The sequence below is a fragment of the Tigriopus californicus genome, chromosome 2 (genome assembly GCF_007210705.1).
Source record: "Tigriopus californicus strain San Diego chromosome 2, Tcal_SD_v2.1, whole genome shotgun sequence".
In the NCBI taxonomy this organism is placed as follows: domain Eukaryota; kingdom Metazoa; phylum Arthropoda; class Copepoda; order Harpacticoida; family Harpacticidae; genus Tigriopus; species Tigriopus californicus.
In genome coordinates, this window is record NC_081441.1 from 12568810 (window position 1) to 12585181 (window position 16372).

The 16372-nt window shown below is 39.6% G+C and overlaps 2 protein-coding genes across 4 annotated transcripts; both read right to left on the bottom strand.

The window, feature by feature from the left end:
- Positions 1 to 2798: 2798 nt before the first annotated feature.
- On the bottom strand, positions 2799 to 8034 carry LOC131893335 (myosin light chain kinase family member 4-like). The gene is made up of 5 exons (XM_059243335.1): positions 7782 to 8034; positions 7390 to 7605; positions 5443 to 5624; positions 5156 to 5368; positions 2799 to 3266 (listed from the first exon to the last, which is right to left on the bottom strand). The coding sequence occupies exons 1-5, from the start codon at positions 8032 to 8034 to the stop codon at positions 2934 to 2936; spliced, it is 1197 nt and encodes a 398-aa protein (XP_059099318.1). The 3' UTR covers positions 2799 to 2933.
- A 1619-nt stretch (positions 8035 to 9653) lies between these two features.
- On the bottom strand, positions 9654 to 12183 carry LOC131893307 (uncharacterized). Of its 3 annotated transcripts, none has more exons than XM_059243300.1 (2): positions 12025 to 12183; positions 9654 to 10280 (listed from the first exon to the last, which is right to left on the bottom strand). In XM_059243300.1, the coding sequence occupies exon 2, from the start codon at positions 10273 to 10275 to the stop codon at positions 9835 to 9837; it is 441 nt and encodes a 146-aa protein (XP_059099283.1). In that variant the 5' UTR covers positions 10276 to 10280; positions 12025 to 12183; the 3' UTR covers positions 9654 to 9834. The 3 variants fall into 3 exon arrangements, with proteins under 3 accessions (XP_059099283.1, XP_059099285.1, XP_059099284.1); XM_059243302.1 differs by lacking the exon at positions 12025 to 12183 and adding an exon at positions 10456 to 10599; XM_059243301.1 differs by lacking the exon at positions 12025 to 12183 and adding an exon at positions 10376 to 10519.
- Positions 12184 to 16372: the final 4189 nt, after the last annotated feature.

The window sequence follows — 16372 nt, forward strand, 5'->3', positions numbered from 1 at the left end:
CTATCAAAGGCTGATAAAGATGATACCAAAAACAAATCAAAAATGCCTATCTTTATGATTGCCTAGTTCTAGGTGGCACAAAGACAACTTAAACTATTACAATCAAAAAGAAATAAAAGATAAGATAGGCTTAACACCACCTCCAAAGACAAAATCTATTTATAGATGTTGCAAGGACCCTGTTGGGGGCATTGCTGATGAACCATGAATTCATTGCGAAACAATCAAATCTGTTTTTGCTTTTTTTCCATTTGTCAAAAACTCACCAGTTTTTGGTAACTAGATTTGGCCTAAAGATATGGCACTACACGCGAAAGTAACGAATGCTTCAACGTTATAGCAAACTGGATTATGGGTAAGCATATTAACATTACATGACTCCTTCATCATTCCGAAGTCAAAACAAACACTCACTTTTCCACTAATCGTATGTAAAAAGAGGCAGTTGTTAATTAGGAATTTATAATACAGCACTTCCTTTTACGAGCGGCCAGTTTCCCAAAAGCATGTCTTAACAATTCTTCATTAGCACCTATTGAACTTCAATTCATTAATAATATGAAGTTTATTTTCATGATTTTTTGAGAAAAATCGTATAAAAGTGCTTTTTCCGCAGACTTCCTTAACGCTACTGGAAATGGAATTCCCCGCACTTCAAAAAGAAAACCTTATTCATTTTAATTAACTTTTACTTTCACATTATATTTGATCGACCAACAAATTAGAGTTGGTGGATCTGGCTAGCCCTTGAATGTAGGGTCGATCAGGAATTTAAGTCAAAAACATGTCCAGGTCTGACTTAAAATACTGCTACTGGATCAACACCAAAATTGAACAACGAAGGAGCCCGAGAAAGACGAGAGTTGGACTTCATTGTTTCAACTAGCCTGGATTCTGGAGGGCTTTAAGGTGCTCTCAAAACACACATTAAACCACTAAAATCACTAAAATTGACCCTAAATCCTGGGTTAGGACAAGGCAAAAAAGAAATATAACAAGACACGAGATATATTTCAAGTGGTGATACCTACAATTTTCTCATCACGTTTCGCTCTTGCTCATACAGGAACATCAATATCTGGTTCTTTAGTAGCGTTCCCGCCACACCCCCATCCCATAAAAAGACCCGTACTCGTCCACGGCCTCGAAGTTCTCCAAGTTCAGTCGATGAATTTGGGAACGCCTTCTTGAGTAGGTTGACGTGAATAAGCTTCTCATTCTGATGTGTTCCTTCGATCAACACATTAACGGGACCAACCAAACGAGTGATTTTGTCCCAACCTAGGATTTAGGGTCAACTCAAATGACTGCAGAGGCTTAACGTGTGTTTTGAGAGCACCGTCAAGTGCTCGAGAATCCAGGCTAGTTCAAACAATGAAGTCCACATCTCTTTTTTCTCGGGCTCCTTCGTTGTTTAATTTGCTTCCCTCTAATATTCGTAGGGAATACGTAGGCCTTGTTGATCCGCTTGCATCTTTCAAGTCAGACAATTTTTTTGATAGCATTCCAGATCAACCCTACATTCAAGGACTAGCTCGGTCTGCCAACTCAAATTTGTTGGTGGACCAATTATCATATAAAGATTGAAAGGTAATAAATAGACGAATTATAACCTTTCATTTAAGTAGTACTGGAGATTGCATTCCCTGTAGAGGTTAGAGAAGCCCGTGAAAAAACAAACCAAAATAATGAGGAAGTCTGTCAAAGTTTCAGTGGGAATGCATTCCAATATATTTTTGACATGATTGGCAAAGAAATGCCTCAAATGAAATGCTATGTCTCCTGACATTGGTGCTGATCTGTCTGTGATCTTTTTAGATATTTTGAAGGCCTTTGACGAAGTTGATCGTGGACTATTGTTGGGGAAGTTGGAGGGCGTCAGGATTTGTGGCTCAATGAAAACCTGGATTCAAGCTTGTTTGAAAAGGAGAAAACAACGCCTGGTTCTGAATGCCATTGGCTCTGAATGGAAACTGGTCAAATCTAGTGTTCCCCAAGGTAGTGTGCTTGGACCTCTTCTTTTCCTCATCTACGTGAGTTACTTGCAACCTTTGCATTGATTGGGGATGTTGAAGTTTGCATGTGAAGTTTCGAAGTTCTTCCAAAAGATCAGTGACCTAGAAGATGTGCCAGCTCTCCAGATGGACATTACAGTGGACGAAAGATGGGCTCCGGTGAACGGCATGGGGCTAGACTCCCTGAAAAGCACGTCTATGCGCTTTGGAAGACGCCACTAGTGCAGGCCTTTCACATTTGTGATGACAAATGGTTCCCTTCTATCCAAAAAACACTTTCAAAAAGGTCTTTGAATCACATTCTACCCAACAAACAAGTTCACCAGGCATTGTTCAGACGTAAAAGTAACAGCGAATTGTATCCTCGGCTTGCATGGACGGCACTTCATAACAAGAGATTGTGAGAAACAAACCAAGCTTTTCAAGACGTACGTCCGGCAATTTTTGCAAATTGGCACCAAAGTTTGGTGTCCAGTCTTAAGAAATGATATTTGTGAGATTAAACCTGTGCAGAGGTGGAGAACAAAAGTGCCAGGAAAGCTCAGAGATCCAACATATTGTGGCAGACTGGAAACTTTAGGCCTGGACTCCTTGGAGCAGCGAAGAATTGAGCAGGACTTAGTTCTTGCTCACAAGCTCTTCACATCAAGGGTGGCCTTTTTTGGTAGAACTCTGGGATCTCCTCTTTTCCCTTGGAGATATTGTCGTCCATTCAACACTAGGAGCATGTCCCAAAACTTAAAAGAAGTGAATAATTTCAATTTCAGGCATTTATTTGCCAATCATGTCAAAAAAACATATTGAAATGCATTTTTGTTTTTCTGACTTATCCAGGATTGTAATTACTCAGGACTATCGTTCGAAGGTCAAGCAGATAACTTTCAAATTTAAAACTTTCAATTTAGTCATTTATTCGGATCATTCCGACAATTCTTTCAATGTATTAACAGCTAACATGACATTGGCGCATTTGGTCCAACGCGACTTGGCTGTAATAAACATCTTTAGCCGGGACCGATCGTAGGAAGTCTTCCTTGAGTTGGTCCGGGTTATGTAAGTTGTGGTGGCCACATAAATCTGTTTGGGTTCGGCTGTAAGCCAAGGATGGGCCAAAGCTTCCGATGCACTCATTCTTAGGCTGGGTGAAATCACCAAGAGTTTCTGAATAAAGTCTTGGGCTTCAAAGGACGTTTCTTGAAACTCCGGTTCGTCAAATGTGTATTTTAGTGCCATCACGTTATCATAAGTTTCCTGCAAAGAAATATTGTCAAGGCTCAGAGTGTATTGACTCTTGAGAAACGGAATGCAGCGCATCTAAATACTGAACTTTGTGCGTCCTCTTGAGCAGTGCTTTCAGACAAATGGCAAAGAAAAGCGGCAAATGATTGTCAAACAGCGCAAGCAAAAGCCTCAGCTGACGAGACTGTCCCTTTGTATGGTGGGTCTTGGGACACTCTCTTTCTTTTTCCTTTCTTTCATAAAATAAAAGAGCAGATGTGCAAGGCTGGCTTGACAAAAGTGGGAGCAAGGCTTGGTTGGCAGTAGGCTTTAAGATACATTCAAATGATTATTCCGGCAAAGAACAACAAATAAATGCATTCTCGTAATAATATACTTATCCATAATTCCAATTGGAAGGTATTGGTGTCTTCAGTTTCTCAACAGAAGGCCCCATTTCAATGATTTTCAAGGACTAATATAGAGCGTCCTCTTTGCAAGCCAGGCTGTAGAGGACGCACCTTGTGCTCTCAACCTCTGCTACAGGGACATCCTTGTTTTGTTTTTGTGCTTTAATCTTGAGAGTCTATTTAACCAGGGACTCTAAAGAGAGGCAACAACACGAATTTCCTTTGCCCACCATGTAAGCCGTTGAGTTTAATCAAGAGAGTAACTCTATGGTCAATAAAACAAGATTGCCCATGCTACATAATCTATTTAGGTATTTGAAAAAAATGCTCTGTTTGATAAACAACTCTGTTCATATCCTAGATATTTATGAATTAATTTTGGAAATCAGAATAGATGAAATAACCATGAACATCAAATTAATCAAGAGCAATCAAATTGTCTTTGAAGTCAGTGAAATATTGCGCCAAACTTGTTCAGTAACGTACACTGACAAAACGACAAACGAATACATTTAGAGCAAATTCGTGCTTTATCACGAAAACCTAACAAGCATTTTTCAGCAATTGTTCTTCAAGACATGCCAGAAGTCATTTTAAGCATATGTTAATGTCTTGTTTGAAGCAGATACCATCAGCGGTTGCAAAAATGAAAAGTGGCATATTTTTTTTCAATAGCCACGCTAATAATTGACATTCAAAAATATCAACACCAATAATTTAGGCCTGACATAGCGGAAAAGGTTTGGTGATCACAAAAAATGACGTTTCCTTGTTCTAGTGTCCTTGATTTAACACATTAGTAATACTCTAAGCCAATGCGATTTTATAATTTTACCAATAGGTCGAGCCATATCAAGGGCAAACATAGTTGAGAAAGCAGCAGATAACAGATTAATCACAATTAGGACGGCTTTACATTGCGATGGAAAATCAGTATTGAATCCGGTTTGAGGATGGAAGTAGGACTAGTTTTGTGGCGAGATTTTAGCAATATGAGTCTTTCTGTTCGACTTCAGTACAGTGAAAGACCGGAGTCGCCCCAGCACTAGTCCGACTTCCATCCTCAAACCGGATTCAATCTTGGTTTTTCATGCTAGTGTAGAGCCGCCCTCACATTTACAAGCAATGTTGATTGAGTTCATTTGAAAGCAGTTGTGATGGATTACATTTTAATTCAAAGTAATTGTTTCTGTGAAAGATCACATCTGAAATTAATCCCTTTTTTTGGTGAATTTTTTGGGTACATAATCAACCCAACCCGACTTAACATTTTTATTTTAATTGTCACATTTTCAGACATGCCATTGGATCCTCGCAACTCATGAGAAGATCCAAGTGGAACGGCCATAACTCCAGATGTGATATATGGATAGCCAGATGGACTAACAACCTCGAAGTATAGCAGCATTGAAAATGGACTAGATTCAATGTCAAAAATGTAAACTTGTATGGTTGGATTTATATCATACATAATAACAAATGGATATTAACAGATCTAATTTTGCCCTTTACCTCTTGGGATTTTCCTTGGAAGGGAGATAAGCCCGACAATAAGACATAGCAGAGAACCCCCACGGACCACATGTCCGTGGTCAGGGTCACCGGCTCGTATTCGATCACTTCTGGGGAAACGAAATCCGGAGTGCCTTCAGTAGCTCGAACTTCCTCATCTGGATTTGCCAATCGCCGAGCAAACCCGAAATCGATGATTTTGATTTGAAAGCTCTGAAAATGGAGTCGTTGGAAAAGGCGGTATAACTATATATCATTATTTTGTAAACGAAATGAGGTATCATTACGTCGGGGTGAATACAGACAATGTTTTCTGGCTTGATGTCCAGGTGGACCACGTTTTGACTGGACAAGTAACGACAGCCTTCACAGATTTGTCGCATGAGTCCGGCAATATCATCCTCTAAGAAATCTGTTTCATTTTGAATAATCCGCTCGAATAATTGACCACCTGACAGGTATTCCAATACTGAAAAATGGAAAAAATAGGTTACATTCCGAAATGTTTCCCCGTTAGTTTGTCGAGATCCATGGTTCACCAGGGTTGTTGAGATTTTTAATAATAAATTTGTGAACTTACAATAAGCTAAAGCTAAAAAAGTTACCGTTGATTTTTGTTATTCAACACGAGCTTCAGGAAACAAACATTTATCCACATGATCCACTGGATGTAAACAAGATTCAAAGATAATCAATCTACAATTCAATTGTCTAGAGGAGTTACCGGATTAGTACTCCTGAAATTTTAATCTCATGCTTCGATTAAATACATCGACATTATTTTTTTTGATAAATGAATTCAAATTCACAGAGTAAGACATCTTAGCAGGTCTCTGAAAATTCAGTAGAGCATTTGCGGATCCTAGGTTCAGTGAGAAATACGAACCACTTCGTCTGAATCCGGATTCAATACCCGTCCTAAAATGATAATAGCAAAAACAGCATTTGTCGCTTCTTGAGTTCAGAGCATTTTGGGAGTTTGACTTGGGCATGAAACGTACATAGGTCTCGTTGAACCGGTAGCATCTTTCAAGTCAGACTTGGACAAATTTCTAGATAACATACCAGATCAACCCTACATTCTAGGACTAGCTCGGTCTGCCAACACAAATTCGTTGGTAGACCAAATGTCATATAAAGATTGAAAGGTAATAAATAGGCGAATTATAACCTTTCATTTTAATAGCACTGGGTATTGCATTCCCTGTAGTCGTTAGAAAAGCCTCTGAAAACCCAGAGAGATGTAATGTAATATTCATGGATTGCGACTCTTGGTCTTGACAACTTGTAAAGGGCATCAACGAGATTGTTTATCATACGCAAATAAATAAAAGAATGATTGTTTGGAATCGGCAGAGGGATAGTTGAATGTGATATCGCAACAAAATTGACTTGGAAAAAGTTAAGGGGGAGGTCACAGACATTACAAAAACAGGTTGGTGCATGTGAAAATGGAAATCTTGTTTTTTGTAGTAGCCAGATTGAACAAATCCCATATCAGCTTCCAATGTTGATGGAAATTGACTGAGAGCCGGACAAAGGAGCGACCCCGCCAATACTTCCGGGGCATGTCGGGCCAAGGACAAATAAGGTTGGGATGGACCAAACATTTGCGATATGAAATGCGTTGAGAAGTCAGTGGCTCACTCCCTACATAGAGTGGCCGAGAAGGGAACCTATCTCTGATCAGCTTATAGCGCAGATCAAAAAGATCTTTGTGAAGGCTGCTGGGCCCCAGCGTAATTTCGCAACTATCTGCCTCTTGATCTATTTTTTTCATTTTAGATTACATATTTTGGGTTTAATTGCAAATCTTGACCAGTTTTTACGCATATTTAATGACCTAAAACGAAGTTATTTAACGTATATTTTGGCCGTCTTTAATTGTAACCAAATACATCATTGTTGATAAAGATTCATACATGTTAATAGACAGGGTCAACAACTTCAAGTTTCCTTCAACCACTACGCAATCTATGTATTTTTTGATGCAATGGGGTTCAGAGGAAAACCCATTATTATAATTTGTTTACTTGTCATTTCGCTACTATTGTACTACTGCCGTCAAAATGAAGTGGGCACAGTATCTCATCTAGTATGATTGATTCTATGCTCTGCGTCATTCATCCACTTTTGCACCCGCTTTCTTCACAAATACATCTCAGCTGAACTCTGTCTGTCTCTCTCTCTCTCTCTTTGTCCTTCGCTCATAATTTGATAACAGTACTTGGTACCTTGAATAAAGTTGTCAGTGTCCTCAAAGGCTCCAATGAGGCGTAGAACGTGGGGGTGGTCAAAGCTATGGAGAAGGTCGATTTCATCCCGGATCCGCAACTTGATGGCGGCCTTGTCACAATGCAGGAATTTGGCGGCATAGGTGTGTTTCAGGAGGATCTCCGGTGAACACAAAGACTCGCCCACTTTTCCGGAGCTTTCCCAAGGGACATACACTCTTCGAAATGGGTCAAGTCTTTATTTTGATCCTGGCTCAATTTGAGTCATCATTGGCTGTGTGCAACAGAAACACAATGTGTCTCAGGCCTTTTTGAAGGCCTTCAAACCAACAACCAGGTTAAACAGCTAACTATCCTCCTTATTTAAGAGTGTGTTGAGCGTATGACTGTACAGGGCGATTGATAANCGTGGGGGTGGTCAAAGCTATGGAGAAGGTCGATTTCATCCCGGATCCGCAACTTGATGGCGGCCTTGTCACAATGCAGGAATTTGGCGGCATAGACACTTGCCTTTGGGGAATGCACATCCCTCACTTTGAATACCTCCCCAAACTTGCCCTCCCCCAATTTGTCGAGGACCTCATAGTCCTGATCAAACTTGAGGATAGGCCAGATGGTCAGGTTTTGGCCCAGGTTCAAATCCATTTTCCTTCTCTTCTGAAGAGCGATTTATGTCTTGGAGTGGCTTAATTTCGTCTTGGAATTTGCCTAAATGTCACTTGGAAGTTTCAAGTGCTCAGGAGTGCCTGGAAATGCCGATCTTGAAAGCTTTCTATCTGGACTCAAGCCTCAACAGGGACCGTTTGAAAGGTTGTCGATTCGGACGGGAGGATGTTTCACACTACGGTTGTACGAACTGTCGGGCTTTTCCCACTACGCATGCATGCAGACTTGATCTTTCGAATGCTTTCCCTCCATGATTGGTGTGTTTCAGGAGGATCTCCGGTGAACACAAAGACTCGCCCACTTTTCCGCAGCTTTCCCAAGGGACATACACTCTTCGAAATGGGTCAAGTCTTTATTTTGATCTTGGCTCAATTTGAGTCATCATTGGCTGTGTGCAACAGAAACACAATGTGTCTCAGGCCTTTTTGAAGGCCTTCAAACAAACAATCAGATTGAACAGCTAACTATCCTCCTTATTTAAGAGGGTGTTGAGCATATGACTGTACAGGGCGATTGATAATTACGGCTTCTGAAAAAACACCCATTTCGGTCATTAATTGTTTGAACAAGAACCAAAAGACTTGAAATGTTATTACTTTTGTCATTCATGCATATGTGTGTATCAAATTTCATCTACTTCGGTTTTGGAATATCACTTATTAACTCAGAGCCTCTTGCGGCCACATTTTTCGCCTTCAAGAAATGAAAATACTTATGTGCAGACTTTTTTAGTATTATCATCACGTTGTGGCAGATATCCACGGTCTTGTTATTGAAGAAGAACAAGAATAAGATTCTAAATATCTGACACACACTTCTCAAAGTGAAAGAGAAGATTGAAAATGTGATATTGTAAAATGTCGTTACTAGAGGCCGAAACCACGTGGGCACAATGCCTTGACTTAAATTGATAAGTTCAGTGATACTTTTGAAACTTCTCGTCACAAGCATTTGAAATTTGATTCTCTTATTCATTCACGCCACACCTATCAGTAGTTAAGGTATTATTCTTTTTGCTCATACTCTTGATGATCTAGATGTAGCATGTATTTGAGAAGCCACAATTTTGAAAAGCCCTGGATGCTGTATCAACATAGCACATTAGTAAAACCTGAAAATATAACGTGATACGGTAGTATACTTGAGTAATCTTTTATTTTAGGGCAAGTGGTGGTTAATCTTGATTCAGTGTATTCCTAGACTGGGCGTGAGCAATATCAATGAATTGGAGACATTTGTTTCACAGGTTTGTGCTTTGATAACGATGATAAATCCCTAGTTCATAGGGGCTTCACGTACAACAAGGTGCTAAGTGGCCGTCGAAACCAGGTCTTTAAGCCTATTTAGGGTAAGAGGTCTCAATTCTGTAAAACCCGCACCAATGGATAGAAAATAACCGATGAGCAACCAGTCGTTTTAAGTGCATTCACCACCCCTTCCACGTCTAGAAGTGAAGAACGTTGGTTTGGGGATTTTTTTAACTAAAATGTGACATTCATTGTCCTTTACTTATACTGTAAATTTCTTCGAGTGTTCAAGGAGCATATCCTCAAAAAAATACATCTGCAAAATAAATGCTTGAAGAAGAGACGATGAGGTTCATTAAAAATTACATATATTTCGCGTTTTGTTCAGGACAGAACATTATTTTTGATGCTATTATTTCGACTTGCAGTCAAGGTTTTAGTGGATTGGTAATTTCATTGGTATCCTTGGTAAATATGATTCTCCAGAGCAGAAAAAAAGGAACTGAAAACTGAATGGTGACACATCACATCTCTAGACCGTGTTGACAGTGACGAGCTTGCCGGTCAGCTCAGCGTGGAACGAATACACCACCCAGATACAGAATAAGGCCAGGAGGCATACGATCGTTGTGGTGACCCAGATGGAGACGGCGGCACCCAAGTTGTTGGCCACAATGGCCAATCCAGACCAGACGCCCAAAACCGCATAGACAATCAAGGCCACAATGGTGAAGAACAGGTAGGGTAGGAGAAGTTTGGCATTGTTCTTATAGGCGCCGAAGACCAGAAGCAAGCTCACAATCAGTTCAATGATGGTGACCACAAAGCGAGGCAGAGCTGTGGTGAGGTCTTCATGCTGAGAGAAGAACCGAATGACATCCAAGATGGCCACAATGGAGCTGATGATACCAATGATCAGGGCTCCGGTTCGGAGGGTACAACCGCAACAGCATTGATTCAGATATCGACCCATGTTCACTGGAACCAAAATGGAGCAATGTTTAACTTGAGTTCACTATAGCAAAGGAATGCGAAAGTTTCACAAACATATCATGAAAGATTCTAACCCATACCTCAAATCAAATCTCAATAGGATCTTGGATACGGCAACAAGTGTTGCTAAAGCTATACTTGATGAACAGTTTCCGAATACCTTGTTGAGTGATGTTCCCTACACAAGATAGGGAGGTCTAACTCAATGAACAAGTGTGCAATGCATATTGGGATCCAGAACAAATGTGTTTAGAGCTTATTAGACAGAGCTCGGTCTCACATTCCAGAGTCGTTAGTCGTTACACACCCCAGAGAAGAGGTGTTTTGCTACTCTGAGAGTGTGGGGAAGTTTTCGTAATTTGACACCTGCTAGGACGTTATTTTTATTCTGTCACGTCAAGGACGATTAGAGATGGGCTTTGGAAAAAAATCACGACTCCCAGTTAGGGTTGTAAGGAGCCTTTGTGGGGGCTCACTTGACTCGATCGAGACAATTCATGATTCCGATTTATCACCTCTGGCATATTTTGCTAATCGATTAAAAAGCTCTGATGAATAGTTGACACAACGGCAGTTTCAAAGAATTCTATATTTTTCTGTGAAGGGTGTTAAAAATTTGTATGAAAAAGGTTCAGCCTCCGAGAAAATGATGTCGTTATTGAGAACTCGGATGCAAGTAAATCTTGTTGTCAACACGACTTTCTGAGTAATCGGTGTGAGTCACTAGGACATGTTCAACTTTCTTTTCTACGAAGCAAAATACATGCTTGTTTGTACTTTTTCTGTGATGTTCAAGCAAACTTGTCAATTAGAGTTTTTGCCCTTCCAAACAATGCCACACGTTGTTTTTTTCCAGGATCATTTGCCAAAGTGCGTTTTTCTTCACGAGTGTATCTAGACTTTACGACATCTAATTGTTTGATTTCGGGTTTTCTTGTTTTCTCAAATCTTGAACACTTCTGACGACACACAAATATTTTTTTGTTTTCAAATCTCCAAAAATCTTGAGAACTTGCAAAAAACGTTTTTCCTTTCGAACAATGTTTTTTTAAGTTTCACAGGTGGCAATATAGGTGTTAAGTCAAATATCTATCTCTGTTCTTTCACTGCTCAATTCAATGATAGAACTGCGACCAAAATTGTTTATTAATGTTTCTTTAAGAAAGGGCAATTGCCATTTTCTTCATACAAGTAAACAGCAGAAAGTATCTTTAGTGACCCAAAGATTGAATGTCATTTCTCACTTCTTTAAGTGTTTATGCTCCTATATTGTAATGCTCAACATCAGAGCCTATTAGATAGGCATTTTATTGAAATCAAGGTGCAATTCGGTTCTTTTCCAAAGAAACACGGCAAGCTTAGCCATCTCCAAATTTTCAACACTTCAAAAGTGGGTTGAGACGTACGTTGATGTGTTTATGGGGGCTGGAAATGTTTCTGTCCATACTCAAGCCCCCGTTTTAGAGTGGGTGGGTGGCTGCTGCCCATTTGGTGATATTCTCATAGTTCAGCCCTATTAATCAAGAGATTTGGTGGGAAACTCACTTGGCGTCAAGTGTTTAGATGGGTGTGACTCGCAGAGTTTGGCTTTTATCCAAATTACTCCCGTCTGTTCTTGTTACCAAGAACTATATATAACTTTCCTACTTGAGCGTTGTTATCGTTTCCCGCCAACATTGCAACTCCAAATAGCCAAATTTGGGGCTTTATTGTCAGATTTTAAACTCACCTATTAAGGCTTTAAGGTTGTTGGATACTTGTGTGTGCTTGAGGGACTTGCTCACTTCATGTGGATTTACCAATCTCTGTACAACAAATGCACGAAATGCTCGAAATGCTCTTTCCAGAACTGTTGGAACATTATGCCCGCCCAACCCATTTACTTGTGGAATGTGGCGCTATCAAACGCTGGCCTAAGAGCTTCCCAAAACAACATGGCAAGCCTGCTCCCGAAAAGTTCGTCTCGGGGCTATGGATGGACAAACTAACGAAACGAGGATGTGAAGTATGCCGCTAGTCCTAGTAAAAAATGTGGGTAACCATAGAAGCCCAGTCTTGGTGAGAGTGCAATGGATTCTTGAGAAGAACGTGCAGAGAACATTCTGTTATTAGCCATTTGTTATTAGAAATCGTAATAGTATCTATTAACACATTATAATCCAGTGCAGGAGTCATATTCAGAACCATATAAAAGCATTTTAAAGAGAGCTCTCAAAGACTCATGAATGAGTAAATAAAGACTTGATTGTTCTTAGATTGACTTAAGACTGTGAAGTTCCGATGTGAACTCTCATGTTACACACCAACAATTTCTCGCAAAATTAAAGACTATTAAGAGATAAGAAGCTTCGTATTGTGCTTGTTCATAATTTCAGTGGTACAGATGAGTAGTATATTGTTTTAATTTTTTTTCCTTAAACTCAATTTATTCCACAATCACTCTTCAATTTGAATGGTAAAGTTTGCACAATTCTGTAGCACTTAATTTGTTGTAATTCATAATAACTGGTTTGCAATGAATAGTATTAATCGCAAGAATTTTGAGACCATACTTTACTCTACATTTGTCAATATCAACACACTTTATTCAGCAAGTCAGTTTGAATTCACCATGTACACGCATCACTTTTGGGGCCATTGCTGAACTGTGGTGCACCAATATTTCCCATCCATTTTGTCAGTTGCCCACGACTCTAGCAAAACGAGTGCGCGTAAAACAGAGGAGGTGTTCACAAAAAAACACCGGTGTGCTTTCTTGTTTGTGTGTCGAACTAGGTAGAAGCTGGTCGAGCGAGGCTGTGGAAGTAGAGGCGGAAAGGAAATCATCGTCAGCGACATCTGGGTAGAAGAAGGACAATTTCTAGGCTCTTCTTAAAGTCGCGTAAATGTACCAAATTTGGTTTTAGCATTGAAGAAATGATTTTGCTTACTAAGAGTGCTAACAATGATTTGAATTAGAGACGGACCCTGGCTACCCGGAGTAGTCAAGTTTATAAACGCCAAAATGTTTTTTGAAAACAAGTTACTAATAATTGTGGAAAATGGGGTCCACAAAATTTGACTTCAAAATGGTTTTTTAACACCAGTATTTATACATTGCTCTCCCTGTTGGTTGTCAGAATCACTCAAAGTATATTTTTTTCTACAGCTACAACAAATTGAGAGATTGCTTAAGCTTTAAAGATACATTATAATGCGATATCACCCTTATCAATCCTGATCAAGCATTAAAAACTCTTTGAGCTTTTGATTGTTTGTCATGAATATACTGTATAGAAAGTTGGATGGCTAGTACTTTTAACAAAGTTTTAGATACATTCTTTATAAAACAGAAGCATTCAATTCAAAATGAATAAAAACGAAGAATATTGTCACCAAAAAGAGCAAGCCAGATGTAAAGAGACATCGTTCCATTAATTTCAGGACCCTTTCTTCCTAGCCTTCCATTAACATTTAGAAAGCCTTCCGCTAGATGGCGTTTCGCTAAAATAATATAGAAAATTGATGATTTTGTTGAACGTCGGCCAAACGTTTGGCGGAAAATATTGGACTATCCAAACTTTTACGCTAGAAGGATTCGGGTTGTTTGGCAAACTTTGAAACGTCTTTTTTACGAAACCATTTTGTCTTTTCTACCGAGCTAAAAATCCGCAATTTGCGCCACCCTATTCATTAATATGCGTTGTTATTTCATTCTCTAGTTTTGGACGACAAAATCTATTTACCCACTTGTGCAGCCAACGAGCACATCTCGAAAAGTTACAGATCTTCTTGTCAACTGTTGGACCATTGTTATTCAACATTATGCTTCTCCTCTCAACTGGTATTCATTCAAATCAACTTAAAGCTCAAATACTTGTGTAACTCCTGCTTCGCTCTTCGAATCATACAAGAGAGTAGATGGTGCTTGAAAGAACTCGAAATATGGGCTCAGCACTGAATCTTGAGTTCTGCAGATGTCTTCTCCAAAGTTTTGTGGAAATGAGTGGGAGAATGAATGCGGTCATTCAACTGGGAGAGCGGTGGCCACCTATTCCAGTGTGCTACAGTGGATGAGTAGGTATCATTATTGGGGGCTATCATCTCGTCTTACTGCATTTGGTTGTGCGCTACAATGTGGGTTCAAAGAAGCAAATTGACATGGCAACATTTGTCAAGGTCCCGAACACGTCATTTATGAAGGTTTTGAGAGGTTGGGTGGTTGACGAAGGTTATGTTGAGAACAGATTTCTTCGTATGTCTTCTACTTTATTGCCATTATTAACGTTAATCTTTCTTGTTCTACGTGTTAGAATTCAAATTTTCTATTTGGGTTCAAAGAGCTGTCCCACGCTGAAATTCTCTTTTGGCAAAAAGACGAGCTCTGGTAGTTAAAAAAATTGCAGAACCATATATGTAAGCGTTAAAATGCGGCCTAGAATAAATGATAAGACCATAAAGCAACAGCTGTCCTTAAATATCATTGTACCCTTTTAGAGAGATCAATTGAAATCTTGGGTCAAAGTGTTCACTGTCACAGAATTGTGTTGCAATTGCAGTCAACTTGCCCATGTTGCAACATGGCACTTCATGGAAATGTAACACAGTAATATATATACAACCTTTTAAGGGGATAAAGTTAGGGTGCGTCAAAATCCGCTTTTGGTGACAAAAAATTTTGCTACGGAGCCTATTTAACGGTTTTTTTTTTCTTTTTTCTAATTTTGATACTACCACAGCAATCATGAAATCATGAAAAAGCATCGAAATACTGAAGTCAATAAAAATATCTTCTGAGACTACTTCATTCAATTTTCTTCCGGCCAGTAAGTAATTATGGTTGGTAGGCCAAATTTAATACAAATGTTAAAAGGTAAAACAATTGACAAATATAAGCTTTCATTTTAATAGTAGTGATCAGCAAACAGAACTTGGGGGCATCATTTCTAGTTTAAAGTAGAGCTTCTAGTTCGAAGTACGATACTGCGAGTACTGCACAATGGATTGATAATGGCTTGTGTTTTACATTAGGCTCAGTTTGATTTTCAGATGTGTATGACCTAACCTATTTGAGTAGAAGTTTCTAAACATTGATTTTTTACAAAAGTTGGCTTAATGCTGATCAAGTATATATTGAATCCCTGATCAAGTTATATGGAACTACTGGCATACCTCTGCAGCTGTGGGCATTGATTGCCATGTACGTGCCAAAATGTTTGGCTTGTTTTTGGCCGACTGAGACTAGATTGCCACACATATTGTCCTGAAATGCGGTAGTACCGCAACACCTTTAACGAGAGATTGAATATCAGTTACAATCGATTCTTATATGCCTCAAATGCCAGTAATCAGATCTCAAAGAGTGCAAACGTGTGAAATCAAGCTCTCCATTCAAAACTGAGACATCCTGAGCCAAGACACATCAAAATGAAAAAGCAACTCGGCGTAGCAAGAAATCGCCTACTAAGTTTACTAGTATGTTGGACGAAATCCTTGGACCTCGAAAGGAATCAAAAGTTATATCGGTGGAGATGGGAGAAACCCCAACAGAAACCAAGGAGGAAGCAATCCAGTGCCTTCAAGAATTGAAATTACTTGCCAAGGACATTGGTGAGGAAAAGATCAAAAAGGCAATGTCTGTTGTGGCTCGACTGTTGAAGACGTCTTTGGTGATGTTGAAGCAAACTGAAGAGACGTCCGAGAGGATTGATTTATTGGAACATTAACAAGAGATAAGAAAGGCAAGAAACAATTGTGATCAAAGGCCTTAAATCTGGGGATACGAAAGAGTTGTCCGAAATGATGAAAGATTTTGGTTATGAACGTCCAATCAAGTACTCCAAGCCTTTCTTGGCAAAGAGTCCTGGTGAGAAGACGAAAGACAAAGGTCCAGTCGGGGCCGTTTCGTTGGTGGAGTTCTACAACGAGATGGATAAAAAGGAGGTCTTCAGGTGCCTGGCTCGTGGAGGGTTGGCCAAAAAGGGGCTACATGTTGGTGATTACATACCAGCGTGCTTTGCCAAGGACCGTCTTCGCCTTGACACAGAGGCGTTCAATTTGAGGAAGGAGGCTCCTGGTACCAGAACAAAGCTGGTATT